This window comes from Schistocerca serialis, chromosome 2, assembly GCF_023864345.2.
Source record: "Schistocerca serialis cubense isolate TAMUIC-IGC-003099 chromosome 2, iqSchSeri2.2, whole genome shotgun sequence".
NCBI lineage: Eukaryota > Metazoa > Arthropoda > Insecta > Orthoptera > Acrididae > Schistocerca > Schistocerca serialis.
In genome coordinates, this window is record NC_064639.1 from 67,005,138 (window position 1) to 67,025,612 (window position 20,475).

The 20,475-nt window shown below is 43.0% G+C and overlaps 1 protein-coding gene across 1 annotated transcript in view; it reads left to right on the forward strand.

Annotated features, from left to right (window-relative positions):
* Positions 1 to 890: 890 nt before the first annotated feature.
* The window catches only part of LOC126455729 (dehydrogenase/reductase SDR family member 11-like), a 34,603-nt gene continuing 15,018 nt past the window's right edge, over positions 891 to 20,475 (forward strand). Inside the window, exon 1 of the mRNA XM_050091497.1 lies at positions 891 to 1,022. Coding sequence (XP_049947454.1) covers positions 891 to 1,022 — 132 coding nt within the window. The remainder of the gene's footprint in view (positions 1,023 to 20,475) is intronic.

Here is a 20,475-nt window from a genome sequence, read left to right on the forward strand (position 1 = left end):
ACATTTTCGTGGCAACGAACACGCTGAAGTCGATCCTTCAGTTTCCTGATGGCAGCAGGGTAAACTTCAGAGTGTCCACACTACGAACAGAGATGTCCAGCTCTGGAGCGAGGTGTCTGTTTGTGATCCGTCAGTCACCTCGAATGAAAATGTCCACACGTTCCAACACTGCAAGATTCACAGCCCTGTGCAACGAACCGGCACAAGGGAGATCGGTCAGGTTAGCGCGACTCTGTTGCAGAGATGACAGACGCCCTCCCAGGCCTCGGTAGACATTCTGCAAGCACTTATGAATATCTGCGATACTCTGGATTTCCACCAAATGAAACTTAATGACAGCGCTGTGCTTTGAACGCACCTGCATTACAGATGTCATTTGGAAGGCGACATATAGCGCCGCCACATATCGAAACTTCATAAAACTACAGAAGCTGAAGCGTGATATTCCAGATTCTTGATGTTTTCAACAGAAAGGGACAGAGAAAAAACTATGTTACATTACTTGTTGAACGCCCCTCGTAGAACGATGCCTTCATTTCGAATGTGTACTTTACTCCGTTGACGTTGTGTAGCTTTACAGACCGGTCGTCGGAAAAGAAATTGTTTGGAACAAATGCTGCTACGTATTTATTTATTAACATACAGTTGCGGTCGAACCGAATGTCGGTTTGAATAAGGCAAAACCTGCTCTTGTACCTGTTACAGGTTCTAGAAGCTACTCGTTGAAGCGTTCCACTGAAGTCGTCCATCGGACAGACAGATCTGTATGCGCGCCGGCAGAGAGGAGTGTGGACTGAGGTCTGGCGATAACGAGCTGCCCCGCCGGACGTACGCGGGCCGCCTGTTCTCTGGAGGCGAACAGCCGCTGAGGCGCGCCACTTGCTGTCAGGATGGAGCGGTACGCAGGTCGCGTCGCCCTGGTGACGGGCGCCAACTCCGGCATCGGCGCCGCCACCGCACGGGCGCTGCTCAGGAGGGGGATCGAGGCCGTCGGCCTCGACAAGAGGATCGACAGGGTCCAGGTAGTTAACTAACCACCAGCCTCGGTACAGCATCTCAAAACTGGACAGTTTCAAAATCTGTCCCAGAAATTCTCAAACAGAAATAGCGTTCGTTTCAGTGCCACATAGAAATGAATCTGATGTATTAAGAGTAAGGTATTATTTTTTTCTGTTTTTAACTCCATCACTTTTTTATGACACAAACGTAACTGGTTTTCAGCCTTCATAGGTCATCCTCAAATGCTACTTTTTTTGAGTCATCAGTCTTCTGACTTGTTTGATGCCGAGTGCCACGAATTCCTCTCCTGTGCCAAACTCATCATCTCAGAGTAGCACTTGCAACCGATGTCCTCAGATATTTCCTGAATGTATTCCAATCTCTGTCCTCCTCTGCAGTTTGTCTCCTCTACATCTCCATCTAGTATTATGGAAGTCATTTCCTGATGTCCTAGATGTCCTATCGTCCTGTCTCTTCACCATGTGAATGTTTTCCACATATCCATTTGCTCTCCGATTCTGTGCATAAATTCGTCTTCATTGCCTTATCATTTAACCTAATTTTCAACATTCGTCCGTAGCTCCACATCTCAAATGTTTCGATTCTCTTCGGTTCCGTTTTTCCCACACCCCATGCTTCACTACCACACAATGTTGTGCACGAAATGTACCCTCTCAGAAATTCCTTCCACAAATTGAGGCCCTTATTGCCAGTGATAGTCTGCTTTTGATGTCCATCTTGCCCCGTCCGACACTGGACATATTGTTGCCCAGGAAGCAGATTCCATTAACTTCATCTACTTCATGACTATCGGTCCTGATGTTAGGTTGCTCGCTGTTCTCATTTCTGCTTCTTCTCATTACTTTCGTCTTTCTTAGATTTACTCTCAATCCATATTCTGTACTCATTAGACTATTAATTCAGTTCAGCAGATCATGTAGTTCTTCTTCACTTCCACTCAAGATAGCAATGTCATCAGCAAATCTCATCATTGATATCCCTTCACCTTGAATTTTAATCCATCTCCTGAACATTTCTTTTATTTCCATCATTGCTTCTTCGATGGTACAGCAGAGGCGAAAGGCTGCATCCCTGACTTACACCCTTTTTAATCCGAGCACTTCGTTCTTGGTCGTCCACTCTTATTATTCCCTCCTGGCTCTTGTACGCATTGTATATTAACCGTCCCTCCCTATAGCTTACCCCTATTTTTCTCAGAATTTCGAACATCTTGCACCATTTTATATTCTCTAAAGCTTCTTCCAGGTCTACAAATCCTATGAATGTAACTTGATTTTTCTTTAGTCTTGGTTCCATTTTCAGCCAACATGTCACGATTGCCTCTCTGGTGTCTTTATCTTTTCTTAAGCCATGAGCTGTTAAGGTGAATGTGCGATAATTCAAGCGCTTGTCAGCTGTTGCAGTCTTCGGAACCATGTGGATGATATTCTTCCGAAAGTCAAATGGTATGTCACCAGACTACTCATAAATCCCACACACCAACCTGAATAGTCGTTTTGTTCCCACTTCCGCCAAAGATTTTGGAAATTCTCCTGGAATGTTATCTATCCGTTCGGCCTTATTTCATCTTAGTTCTCCAAAGCTGTCTTGAATTCTGACTTTAATACTGGATTTCCTATCTCTTCTAAATCCACTACTGTTTCTTTTTCTATCACAACAGATACATCTTCCCCTTCATAGTGGCCTTCAATGTACTCTTTCCAACTATCTACTCTCTCCTCTGCATTTGGCAGTGGAACTCCTGTTGCACTCTTAATGTTACCACCCTTGCTATTAATTTCACCGTAGGCTGTTACAATTTTCCTATATGTTGAGTCAGTCCTACCGACCTTCATTTTTCTTCGATTTCTTCACATTTCTCATCCGGCCATTTTGTCTTAGCATCCCTGCGCTTCCTATTTACTTCATTCCTCAGCAACTTGTATTTCTGTATTCCTGAATTTCCCTGAACCCTGGACTTCTTATTTATTTCATTCCTCAGCAACTTGTATTTCTGTATTCCTGAATTTCCCTGAACACTTCTATACTTCCTTCTTTCACCAATCAACAGAAGTTTGGTTTCTTCGGAGCTATTTTCTTTGTACCAATGTTTCCTTTCCAACTTCTCTGATGCCCCTTTTTGGAAATGTCCATACCTCTTCAACTGTACTGCCTACTGAGCTATTCCTTATTGCTATATCTACAGCCTTAGAGAACTTCGAGCGTATCTTGTCGTTCCTTAGTACTTGCGTATCCCACTTCTTTGCGTATTGGTTCTTAGTGACTAAAATCTTACACTTCAGCCTACTCTTCATCATTACTACATTCTGATCTGACTTTATATCTGCTCCTGGGTACGCCATACAATCGAGTATCTGATTTCGGAATCTCTGTATGTGTATGACGTTATCTAACTGAAATATTCCCTTATCACACAGACTTTTGCAAGTATACCTCGTCCTCTTGCGATTCTTGTACAGAATATTCACTATTACTAGCTTAAATTTATTACAGAACTGAATCAGTCTTTCTCCTCCCTCATTCCTTTTCTCAAGCCCATATTCTCCTTCCCTTAAAACTGTATTCTGGTCCCCGATTACTATTAGATGTTTATCTCCCTATTCGTACTGTATTACCCGCTCAATATCCTCATATACTTCCTCCATCTCTTAATACTCAGTTTGCGAAGTCGGCGTTTACACATGAAATATCATTGGTGTTTGTTTGCTGTCGATTCGGATAGAAACAACCCTGTCAGAGAACTGTTCACAGTAACACATTCTCCGTCCTACCTTCTATTCGTAATGAATCCTATACCCGCTAAGCCATTTGATGCCGTGCGATATTACCCTATACTCATCTGACAATAAATCCGTTTCTTCTTTCCATTTCACTTCACTGGCCACTACTATGTCTATAACGAGCCTTAGAATTTATCTTTTCAGATTTTCTAGTTAGCCGACCACGTTCAAGCTCCTGACAAACCTACGTCCCGACTCGTCGAACGTTATCCTTTCGTTGGTTATCTAACCTTCTTCTCACGGTCACCTCCCCTTTGGCCGTCCACCCCCGGGGAACCGAATGGTGGACTATTCCGGAATCTTTTTCCAATGGAGAGATCATCATGAAACTTCTTTCAGTTACAGGCTATATATCTTGTGGATACACGTTATGTGTGTTTAATGCAGTGATTTCCGTTGGCTTCTGCATTGTTGATTGCGTTTACGTAAGCTTATGGACTGACTTTTTTCTGGTTCATAAACATTTGATCTTTATCTGTTATTACTTTTCTGTTGTAGTTTCATCTACTGGCACGTTCCATGACTTTGGATATTTGATATTGTTGATTCTTTCGCCCTTAGGAGCAGTTTCCTAACCCGAGGTCAAGAGAGTGCCCTGAACCTCCGTCCGCTGCACCGCCCTCTTTGACAATACCGTTGCCAGAATGAGGGTGATTCTTATGCCGGAAGTCCTCGGCCGCCAATGCTGGTTATTAATCAATATCTAAACAGTTTCGTGTTTCGAACTTGGGACCTAAGACGTTTTCGTTACTAATCAAAGACGATACCCCTCGACCACTTGTGCATCACCAGTGCTGCTATGGACAATACTAACGGTTATAGTAAGACCTGAAACAAGTGCTATATTTTCACTTGGTTTACTTGTGAGCTTAGTAATGTTGGTTTCATACCTATGAGCGGTATTTGATGAACAAGTGCTCATCACCGTTTCCACAAACGGTACGTTGTTTTTTGCAAAATGTAGTAACAGTTCTTGCTGCTAACAAGTGAGTCCGACTGTAGGACTGTAATACTGTAAACTCTATTGTCTGAACTTGTCATGTTCACAGAGATTCAAAACACGTTATCTAATGTCGGCAAGCAAACAGACCAAGACTTACCTTAATGTTGCGTTTGGCTTCTATATCACATTAGTGAAATCCTTCAGTAGAGTCCAGGTTTTCTCAGTAGTGTTTACCGGAATGAAAGCGTCATCCCTCCGCGGATTCCCATTTATTTTCACGAAGCATCTTTGCTATATTTGAGTGTTTCTCGAGTGTATAGTAACAAGTCAAACAGACCGTCTCTGAGTTGCTTCGATATCTTCCTTTAATCCGAACTTCTGGAGATCCAAAGTACTGGAGTACTACTCAAGAATAGGTCGCACAATTATTCTATTCGCGGTCTCCTTCATATCTGAGCAAAATTCTCATCAGAATAATTCCAATAAATTTAAATCGATAAATCGCCTTCGCTACTGCCGACACTACTTGCTCGTTTCATTTCATATAGCTCTGCAATGTTACACGTAGACTTACAGAGCGTAACGGGTGTAATTTATTTTATTTTTATTTACACATCAAGTTCCGTAGGACCAAACTTAGGAGCTAATGTCCATTGTCATGGAAGGTGTCAGTACATGAAATTACAACGTAAAGGTAATAACAGACAAAAATCAAACGTTTATGAATCATAAAAAGTCGGTCCATAAGTTTAAGTAAACGCTATCAACAATACAACAAGAATCACCTAAATTTTTCAAGGAATTCCTCGACAGAATAGAAGGAGTGACCCATGAGGAAACTCTTCAGTTTCGATTTGAATGCGCGTGTATTACTGCTAAGATGTTTTAATTCGAGTGGTAGCTTATTGAAAATGGATGTAGCAGTATACTGCACACCTTTCTGCACAAGAGTCAGGGAAGTCCGTTCCAAATGCAGGTTTGATTTCTGCCGAGTATTAACTGAGTGAATGCTGCTTATTCCTTGGAATAAGCTAATATTGTTAACAAGAAATGACAGTAAGGAATATATAAGCCCGACCGGTTGGCCGTGCGGTCTAACGCATGGCTTTCCGGGTGGGAAGGAGGGCCGGTGTGTGTGTGTGAAATCTTATGGGACTTAACTGCTAAGATCACCAGTCTCTAAGCTTACACACTACTTAACCTAAATTATCCTTAGGACCAACACACACATCCATGCCAGAGGAAGGAATCGAACCTGCGCCGGAACCAGCCGCACAGTCCATGACTGCAGCGCCTGAGACCGCTCGGCTAATCCCGCGCGGTGGAGCTCCGGTCCCCGGCACGAATCCGTCCAGCGGATTTGTGTCGAGGTCCGGTGAGCTGGCCAGTCTGTGGATGGGTTTTAGGCAGTTTTCCATCTGCCTCGGCAAATGCGTGCTCGATCCCCTTATTCCGCCTCAGTCACACCGTCGGCGACTGCTGCTCAAACAAGTTCTCTACGTACGCGTACACCACCATTACTCTACCACACAAACATAAGGGCTACACTCGTCTGGTGTGAGTGTTCCCTGGGGGGATCCACCGGGGTCCGAACCGCACAATAACCCTGGGATCGACGTGGGGCGGCGGAGGTTTGAAGTGGACTGCGGTAGTCGTAGTGGGGTTGTGGACCACTGCGGCTGCGGCGGGGACGGAGCCTCTCCGTCGTTTCTAGGTTCTCGATTAACATAACATGAGGAATATATATATATATATATATATATATATATATATATATATATATATATATATATATATATATAGACAGAGAGAGAGAGAGAGAGAGAGAGAGAGAGAGGGGGGCCAATGTTAAAATACCCAGACTCGTGTTGAGAGGCCAATGTTAAAATACCCAGACTCGTGAACAGGGGTCGACAAGAGGTTCGTGAACTTACACCACTTACTGCCCGAACCACTCGTTTCAGAGCCAAAAATATCCTTTTAAAATGGGAAGAGTTACACCAAAATATAATACCATACGACATAAGCGAATGAATATAAGCAAAGTAGACTAATTTTCGTATCGAACGATCACTCACTTCAGATACTGTTCGAATAGTAAAAATGGCAGCTTTAAGTCTCTGAACAAGATCCTGAACGTGGGGTTTCCATCACAGTTTACTAACTATCTGAACACCTAGCAATTTGAACTGCTCCGTTTCAGTAATCATATGCCCATTCTGCAAAATTAAAACGTCGGGTTTTGTTGAGTTGTGTGTCAGAAAAGTAAAAACTGGGTCTTCCTGTGATTTAGTTTTAGTGCAGTTTATGACCTAAGTTCATGGCTTGTAGAAAATAAACTATGTGAAACCGTTCCAGTGTTGGACACATTATCCTTTACTACCAAGCTAGAGTCATCAGCAAACAGAAATGTTTTGAGCTACCCGTTTTACTAGATGGCATGTCATGTATATAAATAAGGAACAGGAGTTGCCCCAACACTCATAAGTGGGGCACCCCCCACCTGAACGTACCCCGCTCAAACCCCACATCACAGCCATTCTCAACATTGATAATAATAACGTTTTCCTGCTTGTTGCTAAAGAAAGAGGTGAACCAAGTGTGAGCTTCTCCCCTTATTCCGTAATGGTCCAAATTCTGCAGCAATATTTTGTGATCAACACAATCAAACGCCTTAGTTAAATAAAATAATGTTCCTAGCGTTCGAAAGCTTGTGTTTAACCCATCCAGTACGTCACAGACAAAAGAGAATTAGCATTTTCAGTTGTTAAACGACTTCTAAAGCCGAACTGTACATTTGATAGCAAATCAATAACTTTTACAAACACTGATGGCATAGAAATAAGTCTAAAATTATCTACATTATCCCTTCCTCCCTTTATCTAAAGTGGCTTTACTACTCAGTACTTTTGTGGCTCAGGAAACTGTCCATTCCTAAAGGAAAAATTACAAATATGGCTAAATACAGGGATAACATGTGCAGCACGGTTCTTTAATACTCTGCTAGACACTCCATCATAACCATGAAAGACCTTAGTGTTCAGCGATTTAATTATTGACTCAATATCCCTCTTGTCTATATCACAGAGGAGTGTTTCAGACACCAATCTCGGAAAGACATTTGTTAAGAAAATTATATGATTCCCTTTAGAAACTAAATTTTTATTTAATTCATCAGCAATTCTCAGAAAATGATTGTTAAATGCTGTACATATATCTGATTTATCAGTAACAGAAATATTTTTACTACGAACTGACTTTACATCGTCGACCTTGTGCTGCTGACCAGGCACTTGCTTCACAACCGACCATATGGTTTTAATTTCATCCTGTGAATTAGCTATTCTATTTGCATACCACATAGTTTTTGCCTTCCTAATGACATTTTTAACCACCTTACACTACTGTTTGTAATGGGCTACTGTAGCTTCATAGTTACTGCTTCTATCATTTTGATATGAATCCCGCTTTGTTCTACATGATATCCTTATCATACCAGTCAGCCACCCGGGCAGCCTTTTACTGCTAGTACCACGTTTAGGACGCTCCAATAGAAAGCAGCTCTCAAAGAGCATGAGAAATCTGTTAAGGAAAGCATCACATTTGTGATCTATTTTATCGGCACAATAAACATCCTGCCTCTCTTGTTCCTTAACGAGGTTTAAGAAACTGCCTATTGCTGTTGGATTATCTTTCCCACATAGTCTGTAAGTATACGTGACTTTTGTTTGAGTACAAAAGCCCTTTAGTGTTAAAATTTGTGCATCATGGTCTGAAAGGCCATTCACCCTTTTACTAACACAATGCCCATCTAGTAATGAAGAATGAATAAAAATATTTCCTATGGCTGTGCTACTGTTCCCCTGCAACGTAGTTTAAAAAAAAAAAACACCGCCTGCATCAGAATTTATATTGAAGTCACCACATGTAATTAATTTCTGGTACTTCCTACAAAGTTACCCAAAAACCCTGTCTAGCTTGAGCAGAAATAATCTGAAGCCAGAGTTAGGGGACCTAAAAACAACCACAATTTGCAGTTTAGTGTCACTAAATTCAACTGCCCCTGCACATCATTCAAATATGTGTTCAGTGTAGTGCTGTGATACGTCTATGGACTCACATGGAATACTGTGCTTTACATACATAGCCACTCCTCCACCCCGCAAGGAACTCCTTGAAAAACATCCAGCTAATCTGTGTCCTGGTAAATGAAGCCTCTGAAGTGTTAAATTATTTAAGTGGTGCTCCGATGTACCAATAATCTACAAGCAGTTCTCTAATTTTGTCTCTAATACCTCTTATATTTTGAAGAAATATTCTAATTCCTTCTCTACTTGGAAAAATGACGTCCTTTGAACGTAAGCCCTTAGTTAGAGTGACTTGCTTTATGTAAGTGCAAGTATTTCTACTGGTGGCTGAGGACAGCGTACGGAAGAATGTTACATCTTTATTTATGTCACTGCAGTCTAAAAGTCGTAGCCATTACAAATCATATCTTTTAGTTGGTTAGTATCTCTAAGTAGATGTTGCAAGAGAAAACAGTGAATGACCGTCTTTCCCCTGGGCAGTAAGTCGGGTGAGAAGTGCGGACGTGTGGTCGGAAAACGCTTAGTGTATACTGACAGGCATAATCCTCCTAGTGGTGCAGTATGATCATGCAGAAAGCCTCAGGTCCTAAAGTTTCTGATGTGTTTGTAGGAAGAGTGTTCCACGCAGAGAAACAACAACCAGCACGCTGATGTGTGTACACATAAAGGTCTCATGCGTAAGAATGTCCGCACTTACAGATGTTACAGCCTGGATAATCGCCGTGTCTTTGTCCTTCAGCACAACACTACCAATGTACCCAACAATACAGGAGTGTTTCTCCTACTCATCCGCATTAACAGACACTTTTCAACATTTGTAGGAAGCTGTCATTCATCATACCAAATTGAAATGATCTCCGACTCATCCTGTAGCCTCCAACACACTCTACGAAAACACTGTCCCTTACACTGCAGTGTAGTCAGCAAACAGTTGCTTTGGCCATCACATCGTTTATCCATATTTAGAGAATAAGATAGGTTCCATCACTCGTCCCTGGCATACTCCATATAATAACCTCGTCTCATTTGCCGTCTGGAACAACGTACTAGGTACTGGTCCATACTGTCGGACCTACATTAAACCACAACACAGCGCTGTGTGGCAATGTTTGGAATGCATTCTGGAAATCTAAAAAAATTTAATTTGCCTGTTGCCTTTCATCAATGGTTCGCAGGTTATCATACAAGAAAAGGGCAAGTTGAATTTTTCACGAGCGGTGCATTCTACATATGCGCTGATTTGCGGACAGGAACTTTTCTGTCCAAAGGAGATTTATTATTTCGCTCCATTGCGTTACGGATCCCTTCTTTTACTCTTCTTATGCACAGGGGTCACCTGCACTTTTTTCCTCTCAGTTGAGACTTCGCTCTGGGCGACAGATTATGCAAGCTAGGTAACGGACCAGTGACAAAGAGTACTCTCCGTAACACCAAATACTGCATTCCAGTCCCTAAGTTGGTTCTCTCAGCTACACCGGCACGAAGAAGTAGGAGACACGGTCTACCATTGGATGTTACTGAGGAGCAGTATATTTCACATAGTTGAACCACGTTCCACTTCATAGTGGCAGTTGTCACGGTTAGATGTCGGAGATCGCTGAAACAAGCGTTAAGCCGGCGCGCCCTCGTGTTCGGATGTCCACACGCAGTGCCCCAGCAGGCCAGAGACTCACGCAGCACTGGCTACCGCCGTGTACGCGCGTCTCAGCGATCGCTCCAGGTCTGCAGCCTGAGTTGGCATACCGGACAGGAATGTCCAGGTGTGGAGGCGTCTAGGGACGACTGGAATGGTAGGAATTTGGACTTTATCAATATCTCTAGTGGCAACATTTGTCATTGATTGATACTGAATTTTCTCAAATATGATCACGAAGGCTGCCCAGCACATATTTGCTAGTTCGCTGTTCACCCTCCTAGAGTGCGGCATGATTTTATCTCGCCGAACTGGTTTGTGAGGCTTAGCGACGGCTTGCGCCTTAAACCAGAAATGTCAGTTAGTTCCTGTCACTGGATACCTCTGCCAAACAACTGGACAGCTAGCAGACTCGTCCTAGAGGAACCAGCCACATATTTATCAGTGTAATTACAATTAAATATTACGATCATCGTACCAGTCTGATAATATTTGCCGATGAACAAAGTATTGGAAATGGCTCCTGTTAACGGCTTGGGCTCTGGATACCACTGTTATGAGTGGACATAATTTTCTTCATAAAACCTTTCCTGTCCCTTACAGCAATCGGCGCAATGAAAAATTGTGCGCACACACACACACACACACACACACACACACACACACACACACACACACAGACTAGTTGTCTCGATTCTCCTCATTTCTAGAAAATTATTTGATTTGAAGTCTCCTAGCCAGTCAGATTCGGGAATAGACTGTAGGTATTTTGAGTCAGCGTTTCTGGGAAGTGCTGCATCCCCTCCAAGACTCTCTCAAACAAGTGTTGTAAAACACAGGCCTCCGGCAATATGTGATGATCAACAGTGCTCCCAGTGACGAAATGATTAGAAAGTCATCACCGATATGTGTTGGTGTACTGTAATAAACGACGCTGTCGATAGTGCCACAAAGAACATGCCAGGATCTGCTTAGGGGAGCCAATGAGAAGACGTTCTGTGATCCATTTTGTTGCAGCCATATTGCCCGCCCTGTTTGTACACTATATCAGATCCAGTTGAACCCCTGCATTTGCTGTATTGTGAATCTGTTTAGGAGTTGTGTCTATCACCTCCCTATGTCAGCTATACTCTTCAGTGAACTGAAATTACAATTACCGATGTCAAATCTATCATGCCTTTACAACTGCACATATGTAATTTTCTTACGTGCATAGTAGTCTGAGCACTTCCCACTAAAGTCTGGTGACATGCTGGAATATAAGCCACAGTAACTTTACGTTCAAGCAGCACTCTCATTTATAGTTATATAGCGACAGAAAAGATTATATGTCCACACTCGCACCAGTTGGGCGTCGTTGTGCCAAATAGCAGACTCCCTCCCCCCTCCCCCAATCCCACGCCACATTGTCATTATCACATATTTGTCGAGTAATAATGGATGTAATTATAATTAAAAAGCTTCCGCAACTTTTTTATTTTCTAGATTTTGCCACTTCCACGAAACTCTTTCGTATTTTTTATACTTGTATATCCAGCTATTATAGTGGCGTCTTACACGTTCGGACCCCCATGTTGGAGTTTGTGTTTGCGGATTTCAGCCTTATATCATGTTTAAACGCATAACTATCGTACACCTAACACCCAGATCATACAAATTTCTTGCCCAAGACATCATTGTGAGTCCAATATACTACAGTACCTCTATTCGGCGTTAATTTCCAAGAGCCGAGTAAATGGGTAGAGACACGTTTGCACACCATAATGTTATCGTAAAACTGTTCGATATTTAATTTTCTACTGCTAAAAACTGCACCAGTTCAACACTTTCGAGGCGGAACACCTCGAGACGGAACTGATTTTGCTGGCAAAAATAAGTTTTGGTTCAAATGGCTCTGAGAACTACGGGACTTAACATCTTAGGTCATCACTCGCGAAGAATTTAGTTCTACTTAAACCTAACTAACCTAAGGACATCACACACATCCATGCCCGAGGCAGGATTCGAACCTGCGACCGCAGCAGTGGCGCGGTTCCGGACTGAAGCGCCTAGAACCGCTCGGGCACCTCGGGCAGCGATAAGTTTTGTTTCGGAAAAAAAGAACCTGTTACAGCGCCATGTAAAGATTTTGTTTGTTACATGTGCGAGAATACAATTACTTCGATCAATATTGAAATTATACGACGCATACTGTACGCTGGGTTCTTTTATTTTTTTCGTAACAAACTAATTTTTGCCAGCTGCATCAGACCTGTCTCGGCGTGTACCTCCTCCAAAGTGTTAAACAGGTGCAGTGTTTCGCAAGGGAAAGTGTGCTTAGAGCCGATACCAAACACTTTTGCGATAACATTATTGTATGCAAACATTTCTCTAGCGGTTTACTTGGCCCTTGAAAATTAACCCCGAATGGACGCACTGTAGTATACAGTACTTGCAATGATGTCTTAGTCGAGAAACTTGTGTGATCTGGATGTTGGGTCGACGATTGTTATGCGTTTAACCATGATATAAGGTTCAAATGCACTAACACGAACTTCAACATGGCGGTCCGAATACATAACACGCCACTGTGTTGGTTTGATTTACAAGTATCAAAAGATCAAAAGTACGAAACGGTTTCATGGAAGTGGCGAAGACGAGGAAATATGAGGTTTATTCAAATGAAACCTGGTCAGTGCGTCTACCTTTGCCTTACACGTGAGGTGGCACCGTATAACTGCGGGTATGGTGGTGCCATCTATTGGTAGAGAGCCTGACGCGTGGTCACCGTTTGATGTTGCATATTGCCAGCGTGGTTGCTCGCCAAAGAGAAGGTGGTCACAAACATTATCGTCCACTACCGAAATGTATCGACAAATGAAGGCTGTGTAAGATGAGTCGTTCAAGTGTCGTGGAACGGTGCAAACGATTCGTTGAGTGGCGCGAGTCACTGGAAGACGACGCCCGTCTTGGACAGGCTCACCGTGTCATCACACCGGAAACGGTTGCGGAAGTAAATGCTTTGTTCTGGGACAACTGCAGAATCACCGTGGACGAGCTCTATCGGTCACAGGGTATTAGCGTGGGCACCACCCACAGCATAATGCATCAACACTTGATGTTTCCAAAAATCAGTGCGCAGTGGGTTCCCCACCAAGTAACCGTCGAACAGCGCAGTACTCGAATGGCGCTGTCTGTGAGTCATCTGTAACGTTATCAATATACGAAATACGGCTTTGTTTCGCGTATTGTCACAGGTGACGAAACATGGTGTCACCATTTTGAACCGGAAAGCGTCAGAGCAAGCACCTCCAAAGTAATCAAAGGCCGTGAACAACAGTTCTGGTAAGGTCATGATGTCCCTATGTGACCACAAGGGCTTACTGCTTGTCGAGTTCCTGGAACAGCGAACCACCATCAATGCCCAGCATTATCAAGCCACTTTATAGAACCTTAGACGAAACATTTAGTCGAAACGCCGAGGCATGTTTTCCAATGGCGTTTATCCTCCAGCATGATAATGCCCGCCCACACACGGCCAACGCGGTGAAGACGACATTGCACCCAGTTTCGGTGGGAAACGCTGGATCCTCCTCCTTACAGTCCCGACCTTTCACGGTGTGGTTTTCATGTGTCTGGACCTCTAAAACAAGCTATTCGCGGACATCGATTCGCAACGGACGACGAAATACGTGACTGGGTCCAGGCCTGGATCCGACAGCTTCTTCAAGGATGTAATCGAAAGGGATAAATGTGCCAATAGTTTTGGCGACTATTTTTGAGTATGTTTGCTGTGTATAACTACATTTTTGAGTTCATAAAATCGTTACCGTTTCTTTACACAAGTGACCGGGTTTCATTTGAATGCCCCTTATGAAAAAGGTACGAGGACTTATTTAATTGTAACTAGACCCTTTATTCCACAAAAGGTATGTGATAACGACGATGTGGCGAAGGGACGGGGGGGGGGGGGGGGGGGAGGTGGGGGGCGCTTGCCACTGCGCTGTGCAATGCGAAATGACAGCAAGCTGGTGCGAGTGTGCACATCAAATAATTTTTTCTGATGTCCACATTCGCACCACACATGTACACATGTAAACTACACGTAAACTACAATCACAGATGTGTATGTTTTAGAGTGTAAGAGTACTGTGGTCAGTGTTCCGACATGGCCAACGAAAGTAACTAAGTCTGGTTGTAAGGGAGATATAGAACTGATCCGGAAAAATTCGATTTAAATGCTTTGATTGCCATAAAGGGGATGAAAGGTTTTATGTGGAAAATTATTTCGACTCATAAGAATTGTATAGACACTGATATTTCCAGAGCCAAAGCCGACAACAGGAGCCATTTCCAATACTTTGTTCACTGTCAAATGTCATTGTAATATTTAATTGTAATTACACTGATAAATATGAGGCTGGTCTCTTAGGACGTCTCTGCCTGTATTCTGGGTGTTGGCAGAGGTAGCCGGTGGTCAGAATGAATTGACATTTCTGGATTCATGTGCAAATCATCGCTAAGCCTCATGAACCAGTCATGTGGGGTAAACCGTGTCGCCCTCTAGGTGGGTGAACAACCAACTAGTACTCAGTATGTGTTGGGCAGCCTTCATGATCGTATTCATTCTATTATCCCATTTTTACGTTCATATTTGAGAAGATTCAATATCAATCACTAACAAGTGGCGCTGGAGGTATTGATAAATTCCAAATTACTTCCTTTCGAATCGTCCCCAGTCAGGATGCTGACATGGCGCGATCGCTGAGACGTGAGTACACGGCGGCAACCAGTGCTGCGCGGTTTCTGGCCTGGGGCGCTGCATGTGGACTTCCCGAAGTGAGAGCGTCGGATTTACTACTGTTCCAGTGATCTCCGACACCTAAATGTGGTAACTACTACTACAGAATGGAACACGGTTTAACTATGTGGTATATACTGCTCCTCAGTAGCGTCCAGTGGACTCTGTCTTGCAGTGGAAACATGGTATTCGTTGTTGTTACAGTCCTGCCACATGGTAGACCATTCCTTCTCCTTCTTCATTTCGCTGTAGGCTGAGAAAACCAACTTTGGGGATTATATAGTGCTTCAAAAACCCAACCACATCATCAAATTCCCGATTGAAAAATTTATTGTTCCTGATAGTGGTATTACGAGCATACATACCGACTGAACCGCTCCACACATTGTTTAAGGTCGTAGCACGCAATTCAGCAGAAATTTGAAATTTTCAGCTACCTCCAGTGTAGTGGATTTCCTACCAAATGACCCAACTGTCCCAGTATCCACCAACAGGAGGCAAGGGAAGAAAACTCTAGGAGAGTTTGGAAACCGGGCACTTATGTGGTCGAATCGCACCAAATGTAGCATTCCTAGTATCCGACAATCGGGTACAAGGTAAAACTGGCAGCACATGAATGGTATTGATTTAATTAATTAGTAAATCAATCCAGTAGAGTAAGGAAATACTTCCAAGAAATCCACAGTTGGGTGTTTTCCGGGTATCCATTAGTCTTTTCAGGAGAAAGAAGGGATTAGTGCGGTACACAACACACACTAACAACTCTGTCTCAAATGCTTATCTTCCATCTGTTACCAGTTTCCCTAGCTATGGAAGTGTCAGGACAAGTAGATATAGCGACCACCAGCGCCAGGTAGGTGTGGGGGCCATCGAGGGATGGATGAGATGGGGTCGGGGGAGGACATCTTGGTCTGCGTGTGCTTGCATAATTTAGTTCACACAAACAGAAAGTAATTATTTGAAATAAATGTTGTGGGAGAGAGAGGGGGGGGAGGAGGGAGAGAGAGGCAAGAAATGAGTCTGGTATCAATTTTGAAAGGGATGCCACTGCCTGATTCTTTGTTTACAAAGGATTAGTGCGGTCTCACAGTTGCGACGGTTCCTGACTTGTGGCACGCACTGTGCAGTGAGATTGCTCCCGCATTCAGTGACATGATCGAGAGCTTTCTCGCCATAAATCTTCAGGACAATCTGCCCCTATGTGTGATGAGTGTTTCATGACAGTATTCAATGTATGACCACAATAAAATAGCGCCATAAATGTTTAAAAATTCCATACTGTCTTGTCATCCAGAAACTGTTTAAAGAACCAGTATTACATACACTACAGTAAATTTCTTGACAGATTCTTTAAAGGGATAAATAACTATATTACACATACTCCCTTGCCTGCCATAAATTATTTAAAAATATTCGATACGCCCCAATCGATTCCTGTCAAGTGGACAATCAACTAAGTCCTTTTCTCCTAATTCCAGATGGGGGAGGCGAAGGGATCTGGGGGAGGGAAAGGCAGCTGGTAGTTTTCCCAGAGGAGGAGAGGTTAATTAATTGTTCAATTTAATTTATTAATCCCTTAGTTAGATATCGAAAGTGTTTGTATCCTGAGGGGATTTCCTGGAGGGGTGGATGAAGAGGAGGGGGAGGTGTGAGAGATTTCTCAGAAGGATGAATTACCCTCAGGGAGTCATAAATCAGCCTCCATAAAGCAATTAACAGAACAATAGGGAGAGGGTGGGGAAGGGGGAGAGATTACATGAAAAACCACCTAGCAGAGCAATAGGCTTATGTCATAAATAAGTTAACAGTCACGACTTAATTAATTTGCATATCAATTTGATATCAGTTAATGTGCTCCAGAACGTGGGTTGTCCTACCACTGAAGTTCTATACTGAATTCCCCCAAGAATGTGGAGCCAAGGAGATGCCGGCACACACACTTTAAGATGTAGTATGCATTACCAAAAGCATAATGGAAAAAATAAGAGGAATAATTAAAATCTTCGGATCTTCTCGCCTAGAGGAACTGCAGAAAGAAACGGAGCTAGTAGTTGAAACCGCAAAATAAGTATTTTACAGGAAGAAAATTTTGTATGTATTAGAATTCCAGAAAGTACTTCTCTGTATTTGTCAAGTTACATGCTGGAGAAAGAAATAGATGATGAAGATGCAGATCTATGTTATAAGCTAAAAATTAAATTGGGAATTATTAAAAGTACACCTATAAAAATAAGGAATTAGTTATTTTCTTGGTGTGAACGTATAAGCAAAAGGTACTACAGATTTAGTACAAAAACATTTAGTAATCGCTAACCTACCAAAAATTCTAAGACATTTCCTATATACAATGATCCATGTGTTTGTGTTTCGGATGGGGGAAGCGGGTGGTAGGATGATCTTGAAAGGTAGTTGTAATTACGGAGGTGAAAGTGTAGCGACCCACTTCTCTTACCAATATGGAATATGTAAAATTGCGAAACCTAGAAATATTACGAAATATTACGAATGAATACCATGAAACGTGCACAGACCGAAATCAATGAAACTGTGTGTTCTGGAGGGAAGTAGACTGATGCTACATATGAACACCTTAATAGTGGAAAGAGGTGGTCTCAAGGTGAAACGGTCATAGCATCCAGCACATGAGCAGTACAACCTAACATTGATTGGACCACGACTTCAGTTTGCAAGAAGAACGTTACAAGGAGCAGTGATAAGCTGCGATAAGACTGTTACATCTCCTCCGGCTACTGATAGTGGTGTTTATTTCTTCGTAAGATGTCGCTGTTTCTTCGTATGCATTTTCGGCTGCCGACGATCATTTTATAGGACTGTTAGGAATATACTACAATTTACAAACCGTAATCGGGCTTGAACTTCGTAAAAAGCACGCTTCATACATCTCTGGTAAGCTATGTAATATTTGTATTACAAAGAACCGATGTTTTGTTTTATGACCTTACAGTTTAACTACGGTAGTTTATCGGAGAGAAATTTGGAGGGACAATGTATGTCATGCGCTGGAAATAACATTTCTTACCTCGAATGTTAACAGCGGTATATTCCACGTGACTAATAGGTTGGAAACATGAACTCTAAGAATAACCGACCATGGAGATCTGTTAAATTTTCAGCAGTTACGTCAAGAGCCCCTTGTCGGTAGAGTCTACGTGATTAGTATACTGTAAACTTTGACGGGAACTGCCAACGAATGAGAAGATCTACGACTGTATCATGCAAAACAGTGCAAGAACATGGAGAGCCAATGAGTCAGAGACTGTATTAAGTGATACTGTATTTGTTCCTTAGCAAGAGTGTAACAAAATTCAATTTGCAGCAATTTCAAAATGTAGGCTTACTATTTAACCAAAACAGGGCATCATCGTATTTTTATTAGCTACATAGAGATCTATAGTGAGTTTGAACATCAGCCACAACTCGTCTATGATTCTGGAATTTGGAATAAGTGTTCTGTTGCGTCTTTTACGTAGAACTGTCTATCGGTTCCAATATTTGCGAATGATCCCCTTGATTTCTTTATAAATGTTTTCTCTTGGTGACCAACATCGCTAACCATGTTTGCCAATCACTGTCTCTTTGTCGGCGGACTCAAGATCATCTACTTTACTTGTTGTCAGCAGCGCTAAACTGTATCTCTCACGTGATTGTTGTGAAACTAGTTTTTCGGAGCAGTTATCTGATGAGCAGTTTAACATTACTTTACAAGAATGCTTGTTCTCACAGTCGATAATGTAAGTGAAAATTTCCTGGTTTGTACTAGCTGCATGAAAGTAGCTCCTTTCTGCTAATGTATAGTTGAGCTGCATCCGTGTAATTCAATTTAGGCTATGCTGAATGACTTTAAGAACGGCGCGTCTAATTCTGACACCTTGTGCAAGCATGCAGTTATCAGGCTAACTGGACCACCGTTAGTTACTTTCATCTGTGTGTACTAGCAGTTACGTTTGATTTGCATTTCACCTAACCTAATAATTTTGCGCACGCAACAACGAGGAGAGTTTCTGTCCCAACTTTGCCATATACATTCCCTTTACTGTTGAACGGAGATTCTAGTGTTATGTGAAAGTTATTTGAAGCTCTCGCTCCGGCAGATGACAACTAACACTTCTAGAACCTCATGTCCCGTATTTGATATTATACCGGTTTCAGTTATTGGGTTTACAGATTACAAAATTTTACATGGAAATCTTGGGAAATTTCGATTCACACTCAAAAAAATGTGTTCCACAGGCCCTCTCTTCCCTCTTGGCCGCTTCTGGTCTTTGATGGACACTGGGGTAACTGTACGAGTCTCCGTAGCTCGTGGATTCTTCAGGTAAGCCCTGCACCGAACTGACGAAGTTTTTGCTTTAGACAGTCCACTTGGCTCCAGTTCATAGCAACATGCTAGGGCTTTACATAGTCTTTTACTGTACGTTCGTGGTATACATACACTCCTGGAAATTGAAATAAGAACTCCGTGAATTCATTGTCCCAGGAAGGGGAATCTTTATTGACACATTCCTGGGGTCAGATACATCACATGATCACACTGACAGAACCACAGGCACATAGACACAGGCAACAGAGCTTGCACAATGTCGGCACTAGTACAGTGTATATCCACCTTTCGCAGCAATGCAGGCTGCTATTCTCCCATGGAGAGGATCGTAGAGATGCTGGATGTAGTCCTGTGGAACGGCTTGCCAAGCCATTTCCACCTGGCGCCTCAGTTGGACCAGCGTTCGAGCTGGACGTGCAGACTGGGTCAGACGACGCTTCATCCAGTCCCAAACATGCTCAATGGGGGACAGATCCGGAGATCTTGCTGGCCAGGGTAGTTGACTTACACCTTCTAGAGCACGTTGGGTGGCACGGGATACATGCGGACGTGCATTGTCCTGTTGGAACAGCAAGTTCCCTTGCCGGTCTAGGAATGGTAGAACGGTGGGTTCGATGACGGTTTGGATGTACCGTGCTCTATTCAGTGTCCCCTCGACGATCACCAGTGGTGTACGGCCAGTGTTGGAGATCGCTCCCCACACCATGATGCCGGGTGTTGGCCCTGTGTGCCTCGGTCGTATGCAGTCCTGATTGTGGCGCTCACCTGCACGGCGCCAAACACGCATACGACCATCATTGGCACCAAGGCAGAAGCGACTCTCATCGCTGAAGACGACACGTCTCCATTCGTCCCTCCATTCACGCCTGTCGCGACACCACTGGAGGCG